The 17,333-nt window shown below is 31.9% G+C and overlaps 1 protein-coding gene across 1 annotated transcript; it reads right to left on the reverse strand.

Moving 5' to 3' along the window:
* Positions 1-5,245: 5,245 nt before the first annotated feature.
* On the reverse strand, positions 5,246-15,365 carry LOC134689930 (uncharacterized). The gene is made up of 4 exons (XM_063549896.1): positions 15,334-15,365; positions 12,068-12,282; positions 6,653-6,889; positions 5,246-5,281 (listed from the first exon to the last, which is right to left on the reverse strand). The coding sequence occupies exons 2-4, from the start codon at positions 12,242-12,244 to the stop codon at positions 5,246-5,248; spliced, it is 450 nt and encodes a 149-aa protein (XP_063405966.1). The 5' UTR covers positions 12,245-12,282; positions 15,334-15,365.
* Positions 15,366-17,333: the final 1,968 nt, after the last annotated feature.

Below are 17,333 nucleotides of genomic sequence, written 5' to 3' on the forward strand. Positions count from 1 at the left end.
GTCACTGATGAGTCTTATGTAGACGAAACGCGCGTCTGGCGTACTAAATTATAATCCTGGTACCTTTGATAACTATTAACACATTGTGACTTGGATGGCAATTGTTCTCTTTAGCATTCGTGCCAAATCTTCTTTTTTGTTTGTTATTTAAGCAAACAACAACCAATTGGTCATCAAACTTGAATTATAGTTAATTTTTTTTATCCCATGTATTTCATACAAAATGATCAAACCAAAAAATGACAGCACTTGTATTATTGAATAAATCTATTTCATATTCATGGACTCAGTTAAAAAAGCTTTATACATAATTTAGAAAACGAGGCTTCGAAACCTCTTTAATTACATTTTTTTCAATGATCAAACTGCATCCAAACCAAACAATGTCTGAAACAATCTCATTAATACTAGTATACATTGTTTGATGTTATTGCTGTTGTACGAATTAAAATGAAACAATATGAATGCTTAGATAACATTGTAACAATCTATCATGACATACTAAAAACTTATAACCTACAAAAATGTACATATATATTATTATAAAGATATTTGTTCAACACAATGCAACTTAAAATACCAAATATAGGAAACTATAACACTGTTTGTCTGTATTTGTAATACCAAGACGCCGACGAAGCTAAGATGCTTGTAAATATTGCGTTACATTAGGTACAACACATCTATGTGACATCTCCAAATTACACCTCTATTATACTACGTTTATTGATACAAATCTATTCCTCTGGTTCATCTAAATTTTAGTCTTTTTCTTGTTCAGGATTTCTAATCCTAAGTAGATATTGAACAAGATCATAATTACTGTCCTCATTCAAAGTTATTATGCAATTGCAATAGATATTAGACATACATGTGTGATTGAACAACGAAGCCCATCGACGAACATCTTTGGTGACGTATACAACATAAAGTCCACTGAAGATTAATGCCATATATGACCGAAAGTCGTCATATAAATCCATGAGCGGGTAGTTAACTAGTATGAATTCTCCGTAAATCTCATGTTTAGAAGGTAAAACAAATCCATGTAATTTTAAAAAGTGATAAAACACCATTGACCGTTCATCCTTTGATCGTAGAATTCCTTTGCCGAATGATTGATCTTCAAACTCAAGTAACTTATACTGGAGCCACTTGTTAATCAGTTCGAAGCTTTGATCATTTGACAAAAGAATATCATTTTCGTGAAGTGTATCTGTTGAATCATTTGGTCCTTTATGTGGCTTACCAATGCGTATTTCGTTGTCATCATCGGGGTCCAAGTTTTCTTCTAGCATACTGTCAAGGGTAGTATTTGAGCCCAGATCAACATCAAACTTGTTATGGTCTTTATGGCGGTCGTTTTGCTTAATATCTTCAGAGGAATTGAGTAAACATTTAATTTCAATGTGAATTGTTTCACAACGATGGCATATACTATTTCATTTGTGTTATTCAAGGAATGACACGTATTACAATAAATGGTTCCGCATACTTCACATAAAATATTATGGTCTGTTCAATCGACGTGTTCCCAAATAAATTGTGCCTGATCGGGTATCAAACTTAAATAAAGAAATTCAGCTATATGTCCTAAGTATAAAGTCTGCTCGAGTGCAACATCTCGTGGTATTATTCTTATTGGTTGAGAGTTTGGTAAACTTGATAATATTAGAATTAGAACCTGGAACAGACATGCGGCAGCAACAAGCACGGTATTACATGTATCACCCCATTCGCCATTCGGCCATAGTGCAAGGCGATTTAGTGCCACGATATTCCAGTAGCATGAGTTAGAATCGCGGGCAGGGAAAAAACAAAAGAATGCTTCCACAAATTTATAGATCTAACATTATTGGGCTGATATTATCACAAATTATTCATATAATACAAATAATGGCTTTGGTAAAGTTAATTGGCTCATGTTTATATGTACAGACATTAATATGTATATATACGAGCTTAGCCTGTCATAGATAATATAAATTATATACATATGATACGAATTTCTAATTGAAGAATCATAAGATACGGTTAACAACAGAAGCCTGTTTAGGACCTCTATAGACTATAGTTTTGGTCCGAGATCACGGATTTAATTTTTCTTTTTTTTCACGGTTTGGGGGGAGGAATCTATGATAACCTATTGAAGAAAGTTAAAATGTTTGAAACACGATGCAAGATTACAAGCTCGTTAATGGCTCTCCATTCACTTTATTTATTTGAAGGCTAATTAGTAATGACAGGTTGTTGACCGATTTATTAATTTTGAAATGGTAGGTTCAGTTGCATATACTGCTTATTTCGAAACATTAAAACAAACAAAGGGTGTTTAGAGCGGTGTTACCTTTATAGCTTAGCTCAAAATTGTTTTGTAAACACTGTTAGTGCATAAAATATACTATTAAATTATTTGATTTTTATTCTAGAAAAAAACGAAAGTCCATATACATGTATATCAAAATACACATTTAAATGAGAAAACACGTTTTTAAGTTAAAAGAATCCGTCGTTTTTGTAAACTTAAATTGTAGAGTTATTAGAAAAGAAAAAATAAATATTTAAATATACTAATGAGCTTACCAGGAGTTAATTCAAATAGGAGCACGCCCACGCCAATCGATCTGCTATTTTTCTTTTATATATTACTATTGTATCCTCTAAATAATGATCAATAATATTATAAAATCACAGAATAAAAATAAAAATTGTGATAATGTTTGTGTTGCTGTACAGGATGTGAGGCTGTACTCTCCGATTAATTAATTGCTACAACTGTTTAATCACCGGCAAAATTATTGAATAATCGAGTTGAATGTATTGTATCCACTCCTATTATTTTATCCACAAAGAATAAAGTTTTAACTTACATATTTCAATCCCCCCCCTCTGTACACCCTCGCAAAATAAAATGATCGTCCCATTGTCATATAATGTAAGAGTTTGATGTTAAAAATAATAGATTGAATGAGTTGTTATGTTTATTAGAACACTTACCTATCTAAACCTACCACTTTTTCTCAACAAACCTTAAAGTTTTTTTCTTGGACCCTCACAATATATTTTCGGTATTTGAGAACATGTCAATATAATCAAATAGTATAATTTGGGTAATGGTTGGAGCGTTATAAGTTACAAAAATGTATCGTGTTTATCTCTAATCATTTGGATTTAATTATTTTGACACGAGTGAATTGTGTTTGTCAAAACGATTTCGGCATATTATTTGCTCTATGATGATTTATAGATCTGAATTGTGTGTGTGAGGTTTTTATCAATTAAAAAATATCCACAAATAATTAATACATACCTTTTCTTTTTCATCTCTGTGAGAGTTGACATTTTTCATCAGAAAAAATAATAAAAAGTTAAACAGCATCGATATTGTTGAAAACGTCATCTTGATATAACGGATTTCGGAAATAGCGCGAACTAGAGCTGGTTCCTATTTCAAGTTGTCTAAGGGGGTAACAGATACACGGGAGACATTATTTTAGATCTCGGCAGCTATGATAACTATTTCGGTATTATTTAAATGAATTTGTAACAATATTAATAGTAAATGCATAAACAATACAATTCATCAATATAACTTATGATCTAAAATAGAAGAACCGCTTGTTAATACTTTAAGTATATTTATTTGAAAAAAAATGAAATGTCCAGGATAAGAGTATTTCGTAAGAGTATATTATCGGGCTAAAAGTAATTTCTGGATAGGTGTATAACATACGTGAGAGGAGACTTGTACATCCCAAAATCAAACAGACACTAAATGCAGATCTGAGAGTAATGCAAGTACTGAAAAATAGTTCAAATCCAATAAAAACGGATAAAAGAAAATCATGCATATAAGCCGAAGTTATCAGTTATTACAAATCAAACATCCAAATGATTTAGTGTGAAGACGTCATAAGCAGTGGATTTTTTCTTATGTTATACCATTGTTGGCATAATTATTTTTCATCCCGATAATTTCTAATATTTTGACGAATTTATGACAGTTTTATTTCCGAAAAAATATGTTGTTCATAGCTACTTAATCGAGGATAATGAATGAAGCAGAAACAACGCAAATCAGTAGTTACAAAATGTACAGGTACAAATGTATCTGTTTCTAAACGTTAATTACAGTTACGGATATCAGGCTGTACAGTTACTCATATCCTCACGATTTTTTTAAATGATTATTTATCACTTAACGGTTGGACTATGAAAAGAAGCTTTGTATTTTAGTTTCAAACTGAGAAATGCTTTAATACGAAATACCTAATAATGATTATTACAGAATTAAGAAAAGAATATTGAACAGTTACATCGTCCGTCATTTTCTGATATATGTATATACGGAACTGCAGTTACGGACATAAATTTCACCCAAGTGATAGTAATATTGCAATACTAGTATACAATCAGTTTAAACTTTGATGTCAGTCCATTGAATATTTTCTGGACAGATGAGTTTTAAAGAAAAAAAATCCGCATAACATATACAGACGGAAGGATGATGGACGCCAAGGGATGGCAGAGGCTCACATTGCCCTTTGTCCGATTGATTGTAAAGCAAGTTAATAATGTCCTCGCTACTTGTGTGACGATATGTGTCGCAGAAAACCATAGCCGTATTGGGCACAACATTTTTGAATTTTTGGTTCTCAGTGATGTTCAACTTTGTACTTGTTTTGGCTTTCGAACGTTTGTATCTAGACGCCATTGGTTAGTCTTGTGTGGACGAAACGCACTTCTAGCGTATTAAATATTAAACATGGTGCCTTTTGTTAGCTATTGTTCTCCTATTTATTTGTATTGTAGTCATGTAATGTCATGTTGTCATTTTAATGTTATATGTAACATTGCCATTAAAGCGGAAGGTTTGGTATGCCACAAAACAAGGTCCAACACACCATTTTCTTCTTTAAAAAATGTCCTGTACCAAGTCAGGAATATGGCTTCTGTTGTGTCGTTTGTTTCCTCTGATATTTGAGTGTGAATTCACATTACTATAAGAACTGTCACGGTACTTTTATATACCAATTTCATGTATTTAGTTTTGATGTTGTATTGTTATTTTTAACATAGTTCGTTTACTTAGTTCGTTTCTGTGTGTCTTACATATTAATGTTGTGTCGTTGGTTCTCCTCTTATATTTTATGAGTTTCCCTCAGTTTTGGTGTGTAACCCTGATTTGTTTTTTTCTATCGATTTATGACTTTCGAAAAGCGGTATATTACTGTTGCCTTATTCATTATTTAACTTGAGCTTTTGGTTTGGGAACAAGCTCCTGAAATGCGTTTAACATGAACAACATTTAATTTTGTATCTGGTTTGTTAACTAACTCTTAAATATATGTCCCGCATGAACTACATTTATTGAATAAGAGAGTAAACAAAACAGCGTTTTCAAACATCACTTATAATAATACGTATTGACATATGCAACTGAATTACATATAAATTAAATAAATCTAAATACATGTATAATGGAACATATAAAATTGATTTAAAAGCAGAATCAAGTAATGTGCTCACTACTTCTAGAAACGTAAGAACGTTGAAAAGAATACATGTTTATAATTATAAGTTATTAACATTAATTAACTAGTTCGTAAAGCGAAAAGTAATCAAATAAAACGGGCATCACTGGTGAACTATATCTCGCCAGCAGTATACAATTCAGATCATAATACTATCTGATTTACAGCATCATTGTTTATTAGTTCAATCGCCGAGCCAGTTGACAGGGCCTGCATATTGTCGAAAACATGAGATCTACAGACAGAAGTGTAAGAAATATTTTTGGCTATTGTAAGTAGCTGCACTGACTTCTGCAGATAACTTATATCAGAAAACATCGAACATTGCTTACTAATTCAGATTCATTGGACCATGCTATAGGAGGAATACTAATTAATGTAGATTCCTATCAAAGTAACCTTTTAGCTTTTATGTTGTGTTTTTGCGTATCTGTTTTTTTTTTCTCTTAAGCCATTACTTTGACAGTTTCTTTTAACTTATGGGTTTTTTGATTGAGTTAAGTTATTTTTTTCTCTTAAGCCATTACTTTGACAGTTTCTTTTAACTTATACGTTTTTTGATTGAGTTAAGTCTGCTAATTGATATTTTATCGTATGTTTTATATGTTGTGATGTTATGCTATTGTTTCAGAAAAAGGGAGAAGGTTTGGGCCCATTAAGACGTTTAATCCCGCTGCAAATGTTTGCACCTGTCCTAAGTCAGGAATCTGATATACAGTAGTTGTCGTTTGTTTATGTAATATATACGTGTTTCTCGTTTCTCGTTTTGTTTATATAGATTAGACCGTTGGTTTTCCCGTTTGAATGGTTTTACACTAGTAATTTTGGGGCCCTTTATAGCTTGTTGTTCGGTTTGAGCCAAGGCTCCGTGTTGAAGGCCGTACTTTAACCTATAATGGTTTAATTTTTAAATTGTTATTTAGATGGAGAGTTGTCTCATTGGCACTCACACCACATCTTCCTATATCTATTGAATGTCCTCTGATAATTTTCGCCTCTTTTTTAACGGCGTATATTCATTGGATGTGTTGTCAAGTATATGAATATAATAAACAAAAAATGATTTCCCTACCTACCCCATTTTGTAAGATTGGAGGTAGAAAACTTGATAAACTTACCTGTTCTGATGTTTTTATGTGGATTCCTTTGTCAGTCAGTTGAAGTAATGGTGAATGGGTTCTATTTGCAGTAAATTTATGCCAAATTACTTCCGGTCGGTAAAGAGGTCCTCCTATATCCATCCATTTAGACATTATACCAGCGATTCCTTTACCAGCATAGTTCTTGGAAACTCTCACTGCCCTAGTAACTACACTTCTACCACTATCTATAGTTGTCTTTAAAGTCAATCCTACCTAGAGTATGACATATCATTTAATATCACTAACACTATATTTCAGGCTCCTAAATTGCCCTGTTTGTATCTATTTCAAAAATAAACAATTGACAGAAATACTTAATAAGCCCAATCAGCAATATATCAGTTTAAGAAAAAGACAATAAAAAATCAACCATTCAGCACGAACAAAGTATAAGCCACATGACCCCAAACAGTAATGAATTCGTCCATTATCGATGAGTCTGCATTTTCTGTTCCTCGCACGTCATGTAACTCCTATTTAAAATCGTTGAATAATCCTGCTTAAAGAAATTGACAAAATGTATAACCTGAAATATTGGGTTTTTATCAGGATAAGATAATTCGTATTGTTAGACACTGCTAACCATAACAAAGGTCATTATAGGCGAGTGACATTTTCAGAAAAGACGCTTAGTTAGTGACTTTAATGCACCAACCTAACACACAGCTGAATTTTTTATATGTTATAGTATAATATCTGAACTTCCTTTTTTGGTCGGTCGTAAAAAAATCGTACGGTGCAATTTTTGTAAAAATTGAATTAAAATCGAGAAATAATTCCAAATTGAAAAATGACCAACAGTGTTGAAGCGTGAAAAAATTAACATGTAGCTTTGTTTTCTGTTGTCACAATGCAAAAAATTATGTACGTTCACCATGTCAATGTATAAAAAAATACTTTTTAAAAATAAAAGAAGTAATCTTCGCGGAAAAAAAAGATTTTTGTAACAATTTTGGATTTTTTTTATAAAAATGGTGCCAATTTTCATATTTTTTTTTCATTTCTTAGATATTTTCGGCTGGAAACCAAAAAAAATGATGTTCGTATTATTCAAGAGTTCATTACTTGTTTAAGACATATCATTATCACTGTATTATTCTGGATTTTATACATTTTCTAAACACTTCAATCAAATTTCCGAAATCGCTTTCTCTGTTAATTTCCCTCAAGTTAATGGACCTAAACGCTTTGAAAAAGAGTATGAATAACCACGAAGGCAATATTTTTGGTACTAATGTTAGGCAAAGTATAAAAAAATTAATTAAAAGGACCATAGAAGCTGAAATGTCGCCTTTTTTTCTTGGTACAAAACCAATGTCTTACTGTTCTTAGTCAATTTGCACTTACAAAAAGCAGAGATTATGAATAACTATTGAAAAATACTTCTTTCTCAATTGAATCAATGCACATTTTAGTTTTGCAACTAAAAGTACTCAAAAATGTGTCAAATCTGATATTTTTACTATGAACTTGAACGTGAAATATGTCCAACTTTTTAATTTCCTACCGTTTTAACTATCGCATACGGTAGACTTGATGGTGCAAATTTGGTCAGTATTTTAGAGGAAGCATAGTGTATGTGCTAGGGACACGTCAAGAACCTGTGAGGAAGCATAGTGTATGTGCTAGGGACACGTCAAGAACCTGTAAGTTGACATGCTATACATACTTTAATATATGGGGATATCTATTCATTCAGTTGACATTTTTGAATTCTTCGTAGATTTTTGAAAAACCATAAATGTTCTACCTCAGGGGGTATATATATATCTTAAGCTGTATTTTAAATAGGATTACGTGTTTTTAAATATTCTTCGAAGTTTTTCTTGGTTCGAGCGTCACCGATGAGTCTTATGTCGACGAAACACCTGTCTAACGTAAACAAGCGATCAGATGCCTAATATCTTTCAAATTGATTTGTTATTCATTATGGTTGTCGTTAGTTGCTTTTTATGATTTTTGCTTTTGTTTGTAGTTTTGAGCATGATTCAAGCTTTTGGGTATCTAATTAAAATTGTTTTAGAACCTTTAAAAAGCTTATACGGTGTTGGCTATTGCTTCTTGTTTTAGGCCATACGATAAGCTATAGTTGTTTACCTCAAAGCATTTAGTCTCTGGTATACAAAGATCATAGTGTCCTTTTAATCATACTAATCAAAGGTACCGGGCTTATAATATGATATCATCAGGCTTCTTATTCTAAATACGGATTAACAATTTAAGAGGAGTAATGTCAGAGCGTCGACGATGATCTGACACTTCGTTGTATTGTAGACATGGAACAATTGTGTGCTGTTTACGAGTTCTATAACCAGTGTGAATTATGGTTGGCGATGCACCATGTTTATTGTGCATGTATAGTTTCTTTTATCAAAAATACGTACTTTTACCAGCAGTTTATTCTCTTACAAGTTATATAGCTCATCATATATCTGTGTTTCTAAGAAAACTCTCTTGAAACGCTTTCGAAATCATCAATAGATAGCGGGTCTATCACATGTTAAACAAAATTCATATTGACATGTTGATCGGTGCTGAAAGAAAACTCTAAAGTGTCCGAACCCAAAAATACGTATGTATAAGTCTAAACGAGACGATTTGAGCAAGCTACATAATATCAGACTTCGAACCAAAAAGATTGCCATCGTGTCACGCCTACCACCAAGTGCATCATCATTCATACTACATGTTCTGAAAGCTTGCAAACAAAGACATGGCGTCATAACAAACTAATACGGCAGTAGGTTTACCTAAGTGTGAATACGAATGACAAAAAAGGTCTTAATATGTTATACTTACTTCATGATCTAATAAATTTGTTCTTGTGAAGGAAAAAAATATGCATTATGGAACTTGTACATGTACTGAAATCATTGTAAACAGCTGTTACACAGAATTATGTCAGTAACAGCGAAGTATCAAAAATTGTTCCAGTAAAGCAAAAGCTTCACAGGCTCAGTTTTAAAATATGAATTCGACTGTCGTATATTAAAAATCACAAAATAGAAAATTGCATTATTTGTAATAAATTAAATTTATTTCGTTTCGTTTAAAGAAATAGATTATTCACAGAAAATCCTCCAGAATGACAAAAAAACTATATATAGGTTTAGCCGAACTATATCCATATAAGTTGATAAAAATCTATATATATATCTAAGTTTTGAATACTGGTAAGACATTAATGCTTGCATATTTAACTGCAAAACTTTTGACTGCACAAACGTGAGTGAAAATAAATGCAGTCATAATAAAAAAAAACACGTTAAGAAATTAAAGTGTTTGTAAAGTATATAATCCCAAGTGTCAAAACAAGGATCATCGTGGGACCTAAGTTTAGTTTGTAAATCACCGCATTCTCATTTTGCATCTGGGGGCAGTTTCACAACAAATCTTACGACTTAAGCTGGTCGCAAGTCATGAATAGTTCAGTTTACTTGCGATGAATCTTGTCTTTAGTTTTTTTGTAAACCCGACTTCTGTTTCTGATTAGTAAATATAAAAAAAAGAAGATGTTGTATGATTGCCAATGAGACAGATATCCATAAGAGACCAAAATGACACAGACATTAACAACTGTAGTTCACCGTATGACCTTCAACAATGAGCAAAACCCATACCGCATAATCGGCTATAAAAGGCCCTTGACAATGCAAAAACCTTAGTTTTGCAGCTATATATGTCGCGGACAGGCCTCCATTATGATTGGATCCATATCATAGTTACCTGATATTATAACCATCCCCCATTATATGATGTATATGCATAATTAGTTTGGAAAACCCTGGTTTAAAGGTTCAAAATATATGGAACTGACACAAAACAGACAAGAACGAATCAAACAATGTTTGAAAACTTGACGGCTCAAATGTCAATGCCACTGTTAAAATGAACTGATTTAATTTATGAAGAATCACGTGTCATCCCATAATACATCTCTGAACTAAGTGTGTTAACATCAGTTCTATAGTTCAAGGCAATGCATTTTATATTTGAAATCATTGGTTTTGGGATCAACTGTATATCTGTATACATGTTTAAGTTACCTGATTAAATTCGACACGGGCCGCAAAAAAGTGGAGACTGACGGACGGACAGACTTAAAATGTGATTCATATATCCTTTTAAACTTTGCTTGTGGTTGTATTAAACATGTAAGATAGTGATTTCCGATCTTGACACGGTTTGTAGGCTGTTAACAAACAAGAGACTATTCTCACTATTGATGTGACAAAGAAGTCTACTTTTTACTCTCTTTATTGCGTTGTTTTCTCTCCCTTTTACTCGTCCAACTTACAAATATTTCATCATATTATTTTATTTTGCATGGCACACCATCAATTATAGCAAATATTTACACATGTTAGGTCAAATATCTGTTATTATATGTCGTTTTTGTGAAAAGTACCGTTTTACATATAGCAGAGTGAAAACGTCAAAATGACGTCAATTATCGCCAAACCATGAACGATATGCAACTAAGAATCAGAGAGACGTTATCATAGTATCATGTAAAGTAAAATTTAGATTAGCTATATTACCAGCTGCTTCAAATAAAACAACAATACTACAAAAGTGCTTTTCTTTCAATTTTTTTTATGAATGACCTTTGACGCCAATTTAAAAAAAATGCACCATATTTCATTTTTACGACCGGGAAAAATGGAATGTACACCTTTTTTCCTTTCGAATGATATACAATATAGCTGTGTGTTAGATAGGTGCATTAAAATATTTTTTTAGGTCTGAATGTCACTCGCCTATTAGTAATGAGATGAGACAATAGGGAATATAGGTAAACAATGATAATGCTTACATCATTTTTTATAATCTTTTTTTCTTAATTGTTTGAATTGTTTACAAACATTGAATTGTCAAACATATACTTGAAAATATAATTGAATTTGATTCATCTGTCATACAATTGGGAGGTTAAGCGCTATAAAACCAGTTTCAATCAACATTTTTTTTAAATTTGAAAATGAATGTTGAAAATGTCTGTGACAAGTCAGAAATATGACAGTTGTTGTCTATTCGTTTATTGTGTTTTATCATTTGATTGTGCCATTTGATTAGGAACTTTCCAGTTTTTTTCATCGGAGTTCAGTATTTTTGTGAATTTACTTTCTACGTGTCTTAAATTACACAAATTTGTCATGACTTTACAAACCAGTTGAAGCTACCAAAGATATGTAGATTGCATTTGTTTAATGAGTTTGTCTCAGCATCCATCTCCTTGTACTCCCGATGCTCTATAGACAACCTCGTTTTTAAAGTGATCATTGATACTCTGTCTAAAGATGTTGGGTAGTGTTTTGTAAATTGTTTCCAAAAAGAAGTAGAGGAATAAACACTAGTTTTCCTGAAACTTAAATTGAAATATAATCATACAAATTTATCTCCTATGACAGCAGCATACATCTCGTTGTTTGGCATATCAATTAGTATATGGAAATAGTCGGGTAGATAGTCATTGCCATTATAGATCTCAGAGGGAGGTATGATAGCCATCACTTTCTCATAATCTTCTTTTGTCACCCTTTTACATCTTATCAGGCTGTTGTCCATTGCGGTTTCTGCTTCTTCTTTTCTGTATCTTCCTCCTGCTAATGAGGAGCATATCCAAACGGATTTTAATTTTTTTCCGATATTAAACGGTCACAATATCCATGAATATTATCCATTTCAAATGTATGCCACATAGAGAGTCAATTAAAAACTTATATCAGAAAAGTATGCACTGTAAAAATGTTAATATAAACATACAAATTAAAAATTTCAGACTGAAATATTTAAAAGTTTTTCATATAATAAGTAATCAAGGTACTAGAATTATAATTAAGTAATCTAAACGTGCGTGTCGTCTACATAAGACTCATCAGTGACGCTCATATCCCAATAGTTATAAAGTCAATCAAGTACTTAGTTGAGAGCATTGAGGATCCAAATTAATTCCCAAGTGTTATGCCAAATTCGGCTAAGGTAATATATGCCTGGGATAAGAAAAGCCTTAGTTTTTTTTCTCAAAAAATGATAAACGGTTTATTTGTTATCAGTACAACATAGCAAGACAAGACCACTAATGTTACTGTTATTCTACCAAGAAAACCAAGCCACATAAAACCATTCATTAATGTTACGTTAAGCGTGCAAAAGTCCGAACATACAGGTGATAATATTCAAATACAGCTTTGGTGTAAAGTTTTAAAGTTTATCAGGACAGTGTTTTGCATTATACTTAAATAGTTATTCGAATTCTGTTTTAACACATAAGTACATGTAGTTCAATTTAACCCAAGTAATAGGTAAATTATTCAATCTTTTCTCTAGTCAAAATTCTTCACGTTTATTCACTCGCCCATGAGTATCCGGGGTGGGAACGAGGGGGTACTTCCTATATCTTTAACGGTATGAGGGTGTGGCAAAACAGGGTCCCTTTTTCATGTCTTGCTGATTAGAACAGGGTCACTTTTTCATGCCCTGCTGGTCATAACAGTGTCTTTGTATAACAAAGTATTTGTTTAGAACATGATCACTTATATAACTGTTTAAGATACAGTCTAGAATCCGGGTCTAGAACAGCATCTATTTTATAAGGTTTTGAACAGGGTATATTTTTCCATATATCTGTTAAGAACATGATATGTTTTTCAATGTTTTCTGGTTAGAACAGGGTTCGATTTTGCAAGTGCTGTCGGCACAGTTATACACAAAAGGATAGTCAGTCCCCCACCTTCCCTAATACTTATACTGGTTACTAATACAATAACATTATTAGATTCTAGTTTTGTTGTTGTCACGATAAATTAAGACATTCAATTTGGTAGATTTTGGTTTTCTTCTTATCGATGGCAGATTAATGAATTACGTAATTTTCCGAGAAAAAATTTGAAATATAACGTCACAATAAAATAACACCATGTTGTCTCTTAAACTTTCCTGAAGTCCTGTGTTTAAAATATTCAGAAAAAAATCATACTGTTTAAAAGAAAATTAATTAAAACAAAATGGCTTTTATGTTTGTTAAGGGATTTCCCTTTTTTGTAGTCATTTGGATTAATGGGTTGAACAGGTGCCATGCAGATATTATGAAATGCTTTTTTTCCGAGGACGATCATTTAAATCTTGATTTCTGTATTATGGTATATCACTTTTACACTTTTAAATGGTTGACATCACGATTTGGTTGATTTTTATATATTTTTTTTTCTCAAATGTTTATAGACATGCTCACGTTGTCGTACAATTCAACTTATTCAAGACAAGTCAGTGCTTGTATTTGTACTCAGCATTATCCTTCCTTTGCACAAAATTTACCATAAATTAAAAAAAAAAATGACGTCATATCTGCCATAGATTAGGAATCTGTCATAGATTTGGAACAAACTATAAATTTGAGTTCTTCATATATATGGCGTACAGTGTACAGTATCGTTATGATAAGACGTGCTCGTACGAAAGACCGTTTTATTGTTAAATCCTGGTATGTTATATGTAAGCTTCTTATATCTAAGGGGTTTGGTCCGTCAGATATAAGTCAATTACAAACAATTAAATTTGATATAAGACAAACAAGGTTCACTGTCTCAAATGTTCAAGATGCAGTAACAATTTCAATAGGTCAAAATTGATACATAATCACTGCTTTTGTATGGCATTATACATTGTTGTATAACCTTGTAATTTTCTGGTTTAATTGCGAAAGGTTTTTTGCTAATGAATTAAAACAAATCTATGTGAATATACAAACAAAACCAACACCACTTGTGGCTGTAATGTTGTTCCATTTACTACACCCTACATTTCAAAATTTAAGGTATTCGAATATTTTGTATTCGTATATGCCGTACTTTAATCGACAGTGATATAATCAGTCAGGGGCATTACTTAAACAAGTAACAATTAAGATTACCTATACAAGTAATGTTGAAAACGAGGCTAATTTAAATATAACTTATATAAGTTATTTTTCTAAATATTATTTTTATAGGTGTTCAATAATAAAGATTTTACTAGCTTTAAATAATTTTCACAGTCATCTGGTTATTTTTCCCTTGATATATAAAAACTAATTCTTCCGAAACACTAATTAACTTTCCGACGCACTTATCTTTCATACCGACGCTTCTGGATCAAAGATTGGTCTCTTGGGACAATTGAATTATCATTTTCCTCTAAAATCTTGAAGGTAGACTGATATAAATAGAAAGATACCTGTGAATTAATTAAGACCTGAAGTTATTTATAATTTGTAACCCAAATCAAATACATATGTGCCTTAGATATGTGTTACTGCTATTTTTTCAAAAATGTATAAAATAACTTATTCAAGTAATATTTTTGTCATTATTTTTAAAGTAACCCTTTAGCTCTATACTCCTCTCAAATCTGATAAATTCTTTATTTTTTTATATAAAATGTTGTTTAAAATCATGATAACTTCATTTAGTCTATGTTTCCATTGAATATTAAAATAACTCTAGTAGGTATTTTTTTTTTTTAAAACAAAAATTACTTATATAAGTAATTAAAAAAAATTAACTTGTTTAAGTAACGCCCCTGACTGATAATAAATAACTTACAAGACAAACATATATACATTTAGTCAGGAAATAATCACAAATTTGCGGAAGAGTACTTCATTTATAAATACTCACAGTTTTAAATTGCGTCTGAACTTAGCTAGGAGGTTTATTATTTTACAATCTATCATTACCTTGAAGGTGTAGTAAAGAATTATGCAGAACGTTATCAACGTATATATAATGAGAAAGATTAAGCATATCCATTAATAAGGGTAGATAATACATGTACACAAATGTAGCTCGTTGGGCCATTTTCTCCATTTAGTTTTCTTATATTCTTTTACTTCTCAAGATATCAATAAAAACTGTAATTTTAAACCGAAAATGTAAATTTGAATAGATCTAGTGAATAAAGTGGATGAAAGAGACAAATTTCGATATGATTCCATTGAACAGTTTCGGGACGTAAGAATTGAAAGGAAAACTCTGGACAACATACCTAGACGGAGGTATGACGGACGCCAATAAATGACAAAAGCTCACATTACCCTATGTCACATTTGTTCAAAATCAGCGTCATAATGTTCTGGCTACTACAAGAAGCTTAGAATGTGTTATAATATGGACCACATCAATTAACTTAGGTTTTAGTTTAGGGAACTAGCTCATGAAAACCCGTATGACATAAACGACAGTTTTTAATCAGACAGAGAGTAAACCAAAAAAGGTGTTTCTGGAAAAAACTGCGCCATAAAATTATGTTTGGTCGTATAAGTTACTAGTCAAAATGATCTCATAATTCATCAATTGTGTCCTAGTCACATTGACGAATAACAAACAGGTGTCAAGTACTAGTACTCGTATACGGGGTCACATTTTCAGAAATGAAATTGATTGCGTCGTGAAACCTGCACAGATATTTCTCAACATTTTGTTAATTTCTTCTTAAAATCTTTTAACGGTCCCTCGTCAATTAACTGAAGGTTTTGCTTTTGTTTGGCAGTTAGCTCATATAACACATCTTACAAGAACGACAGCAGATAGAGAGTTGAACAAAAAAACTATTTCAGACACATCACGTTTTAATCCGTATAAACATTTGGAACTGAATTACATGTAAAGTATATATATTCTAAATACATGTTTAGAACAATTAGACTCTGTCAAATTCATTTGAAAGCAGAATGTAGTAATGTGCTTGATACTAATGGGAACGTAAGAAGGTGGCCATCTATGATGGTGTGATATGGCTGCTACTGAAGCTACACAAAAAGCTGTATTCGATTATCTTTTTTTATTACATTTTGTGTTGTATTCTTCTTCTGGCACTTACTACGCCTGTTCCATAAGATTCCGTTTTTTTGAATCCAAATTCTGCGACGGCAGTGTCCAAAAACGTCCAATTAGTTCCTTCACTTGATATTCCACGGAGTACTATACAGTCACTCATTGACCGACAAAGAAACTTAGCAAAATGTAAAATAAGGTGCTCTTTGATATTCTCATACAAACAGCAATACACGTTTAAATTACACATCATTCCCTTGGGTGCCTGCCAGCAATTACTTATTGACAGTAATGTTCTTTGTGGACGATACAAATCAGACACTTCAACCGTGGTTCGTTTTGAAACAATCAGAAGAGCATTAGATTGTAAAGCCATGTATGGTACGTTTTCAGCAACTATTTCATCCTCAGGGAATAAATACTGTTTATAGTCTGTAGATGCTAGAACTTGACCTAGCATATTGACATCAATATATTCAGCTTTGAAAGACTGATTTTAATTCTCTATGACATTGTACTTTATATGTAGTGTTGTGTTATGTGAAAGGTCATAATATCCTCTGTCAAGCTTTTTTGAAAAAAGTTGCATAATAAACTCGCTACTACAGAACGTTTACGCAGTTTGCTATATATACTGCTGCTCACATTAAAAAAATAGAAACTACATGAAAAAACTTAATAGAATTACGTAAAATTTATTACAGTTAGCTTATAATTTTTCGTCTGACACTTACTAAACCTTTCCCATAAAATTCGGTTCTTTTGAAACCAAATTGTTCCAAGGCTCTTTCCAAAAATGTCCAACTAGTTCCATGGCTTGATATCGCACGAAGTAAAATATATTC

The sequence above is a fragment of the Mytilus trossulus genome, chromosome 11 (genome assembly GCF_036588685.1).
Source record: "Mytilus trossulus isolate FHL-02 chromosome 11, PNRI_Mtr1.1.1.hap1, whole genome shotgun sequence".
Classification (NCBI taxonomy): Eukaryota; Metazoa; Mollusca; class Bivalvia; order Mytilida; family Mytilidae; genus Mytilus; species Mytilus trossulus.

Bases quoted from the DNA above. Each gene is read 5' to 3' on its own strand.
- LOC134689930 (XM_063549896.1), bottom strand. From the start codon at position 12,244: ATGGACAACAGCCTGATAAGATGTAAAAGGGTGACAAAAGAAGATTAT. The intron at 6,890-12,067 runs GTATGATTATAT...GTCATACTCTAG, and splicing joins CTGTCATAGGAGATAAATTT to GTAGGATTGACTTTAAAGAC. The intron at 5,282-6,652 runs GTAAGTTTATCA...AACGCATTTCAG, and splicing joins ACATAAAAACATCAGAACAG to GAGCTTGTTCCCAAACCAAA.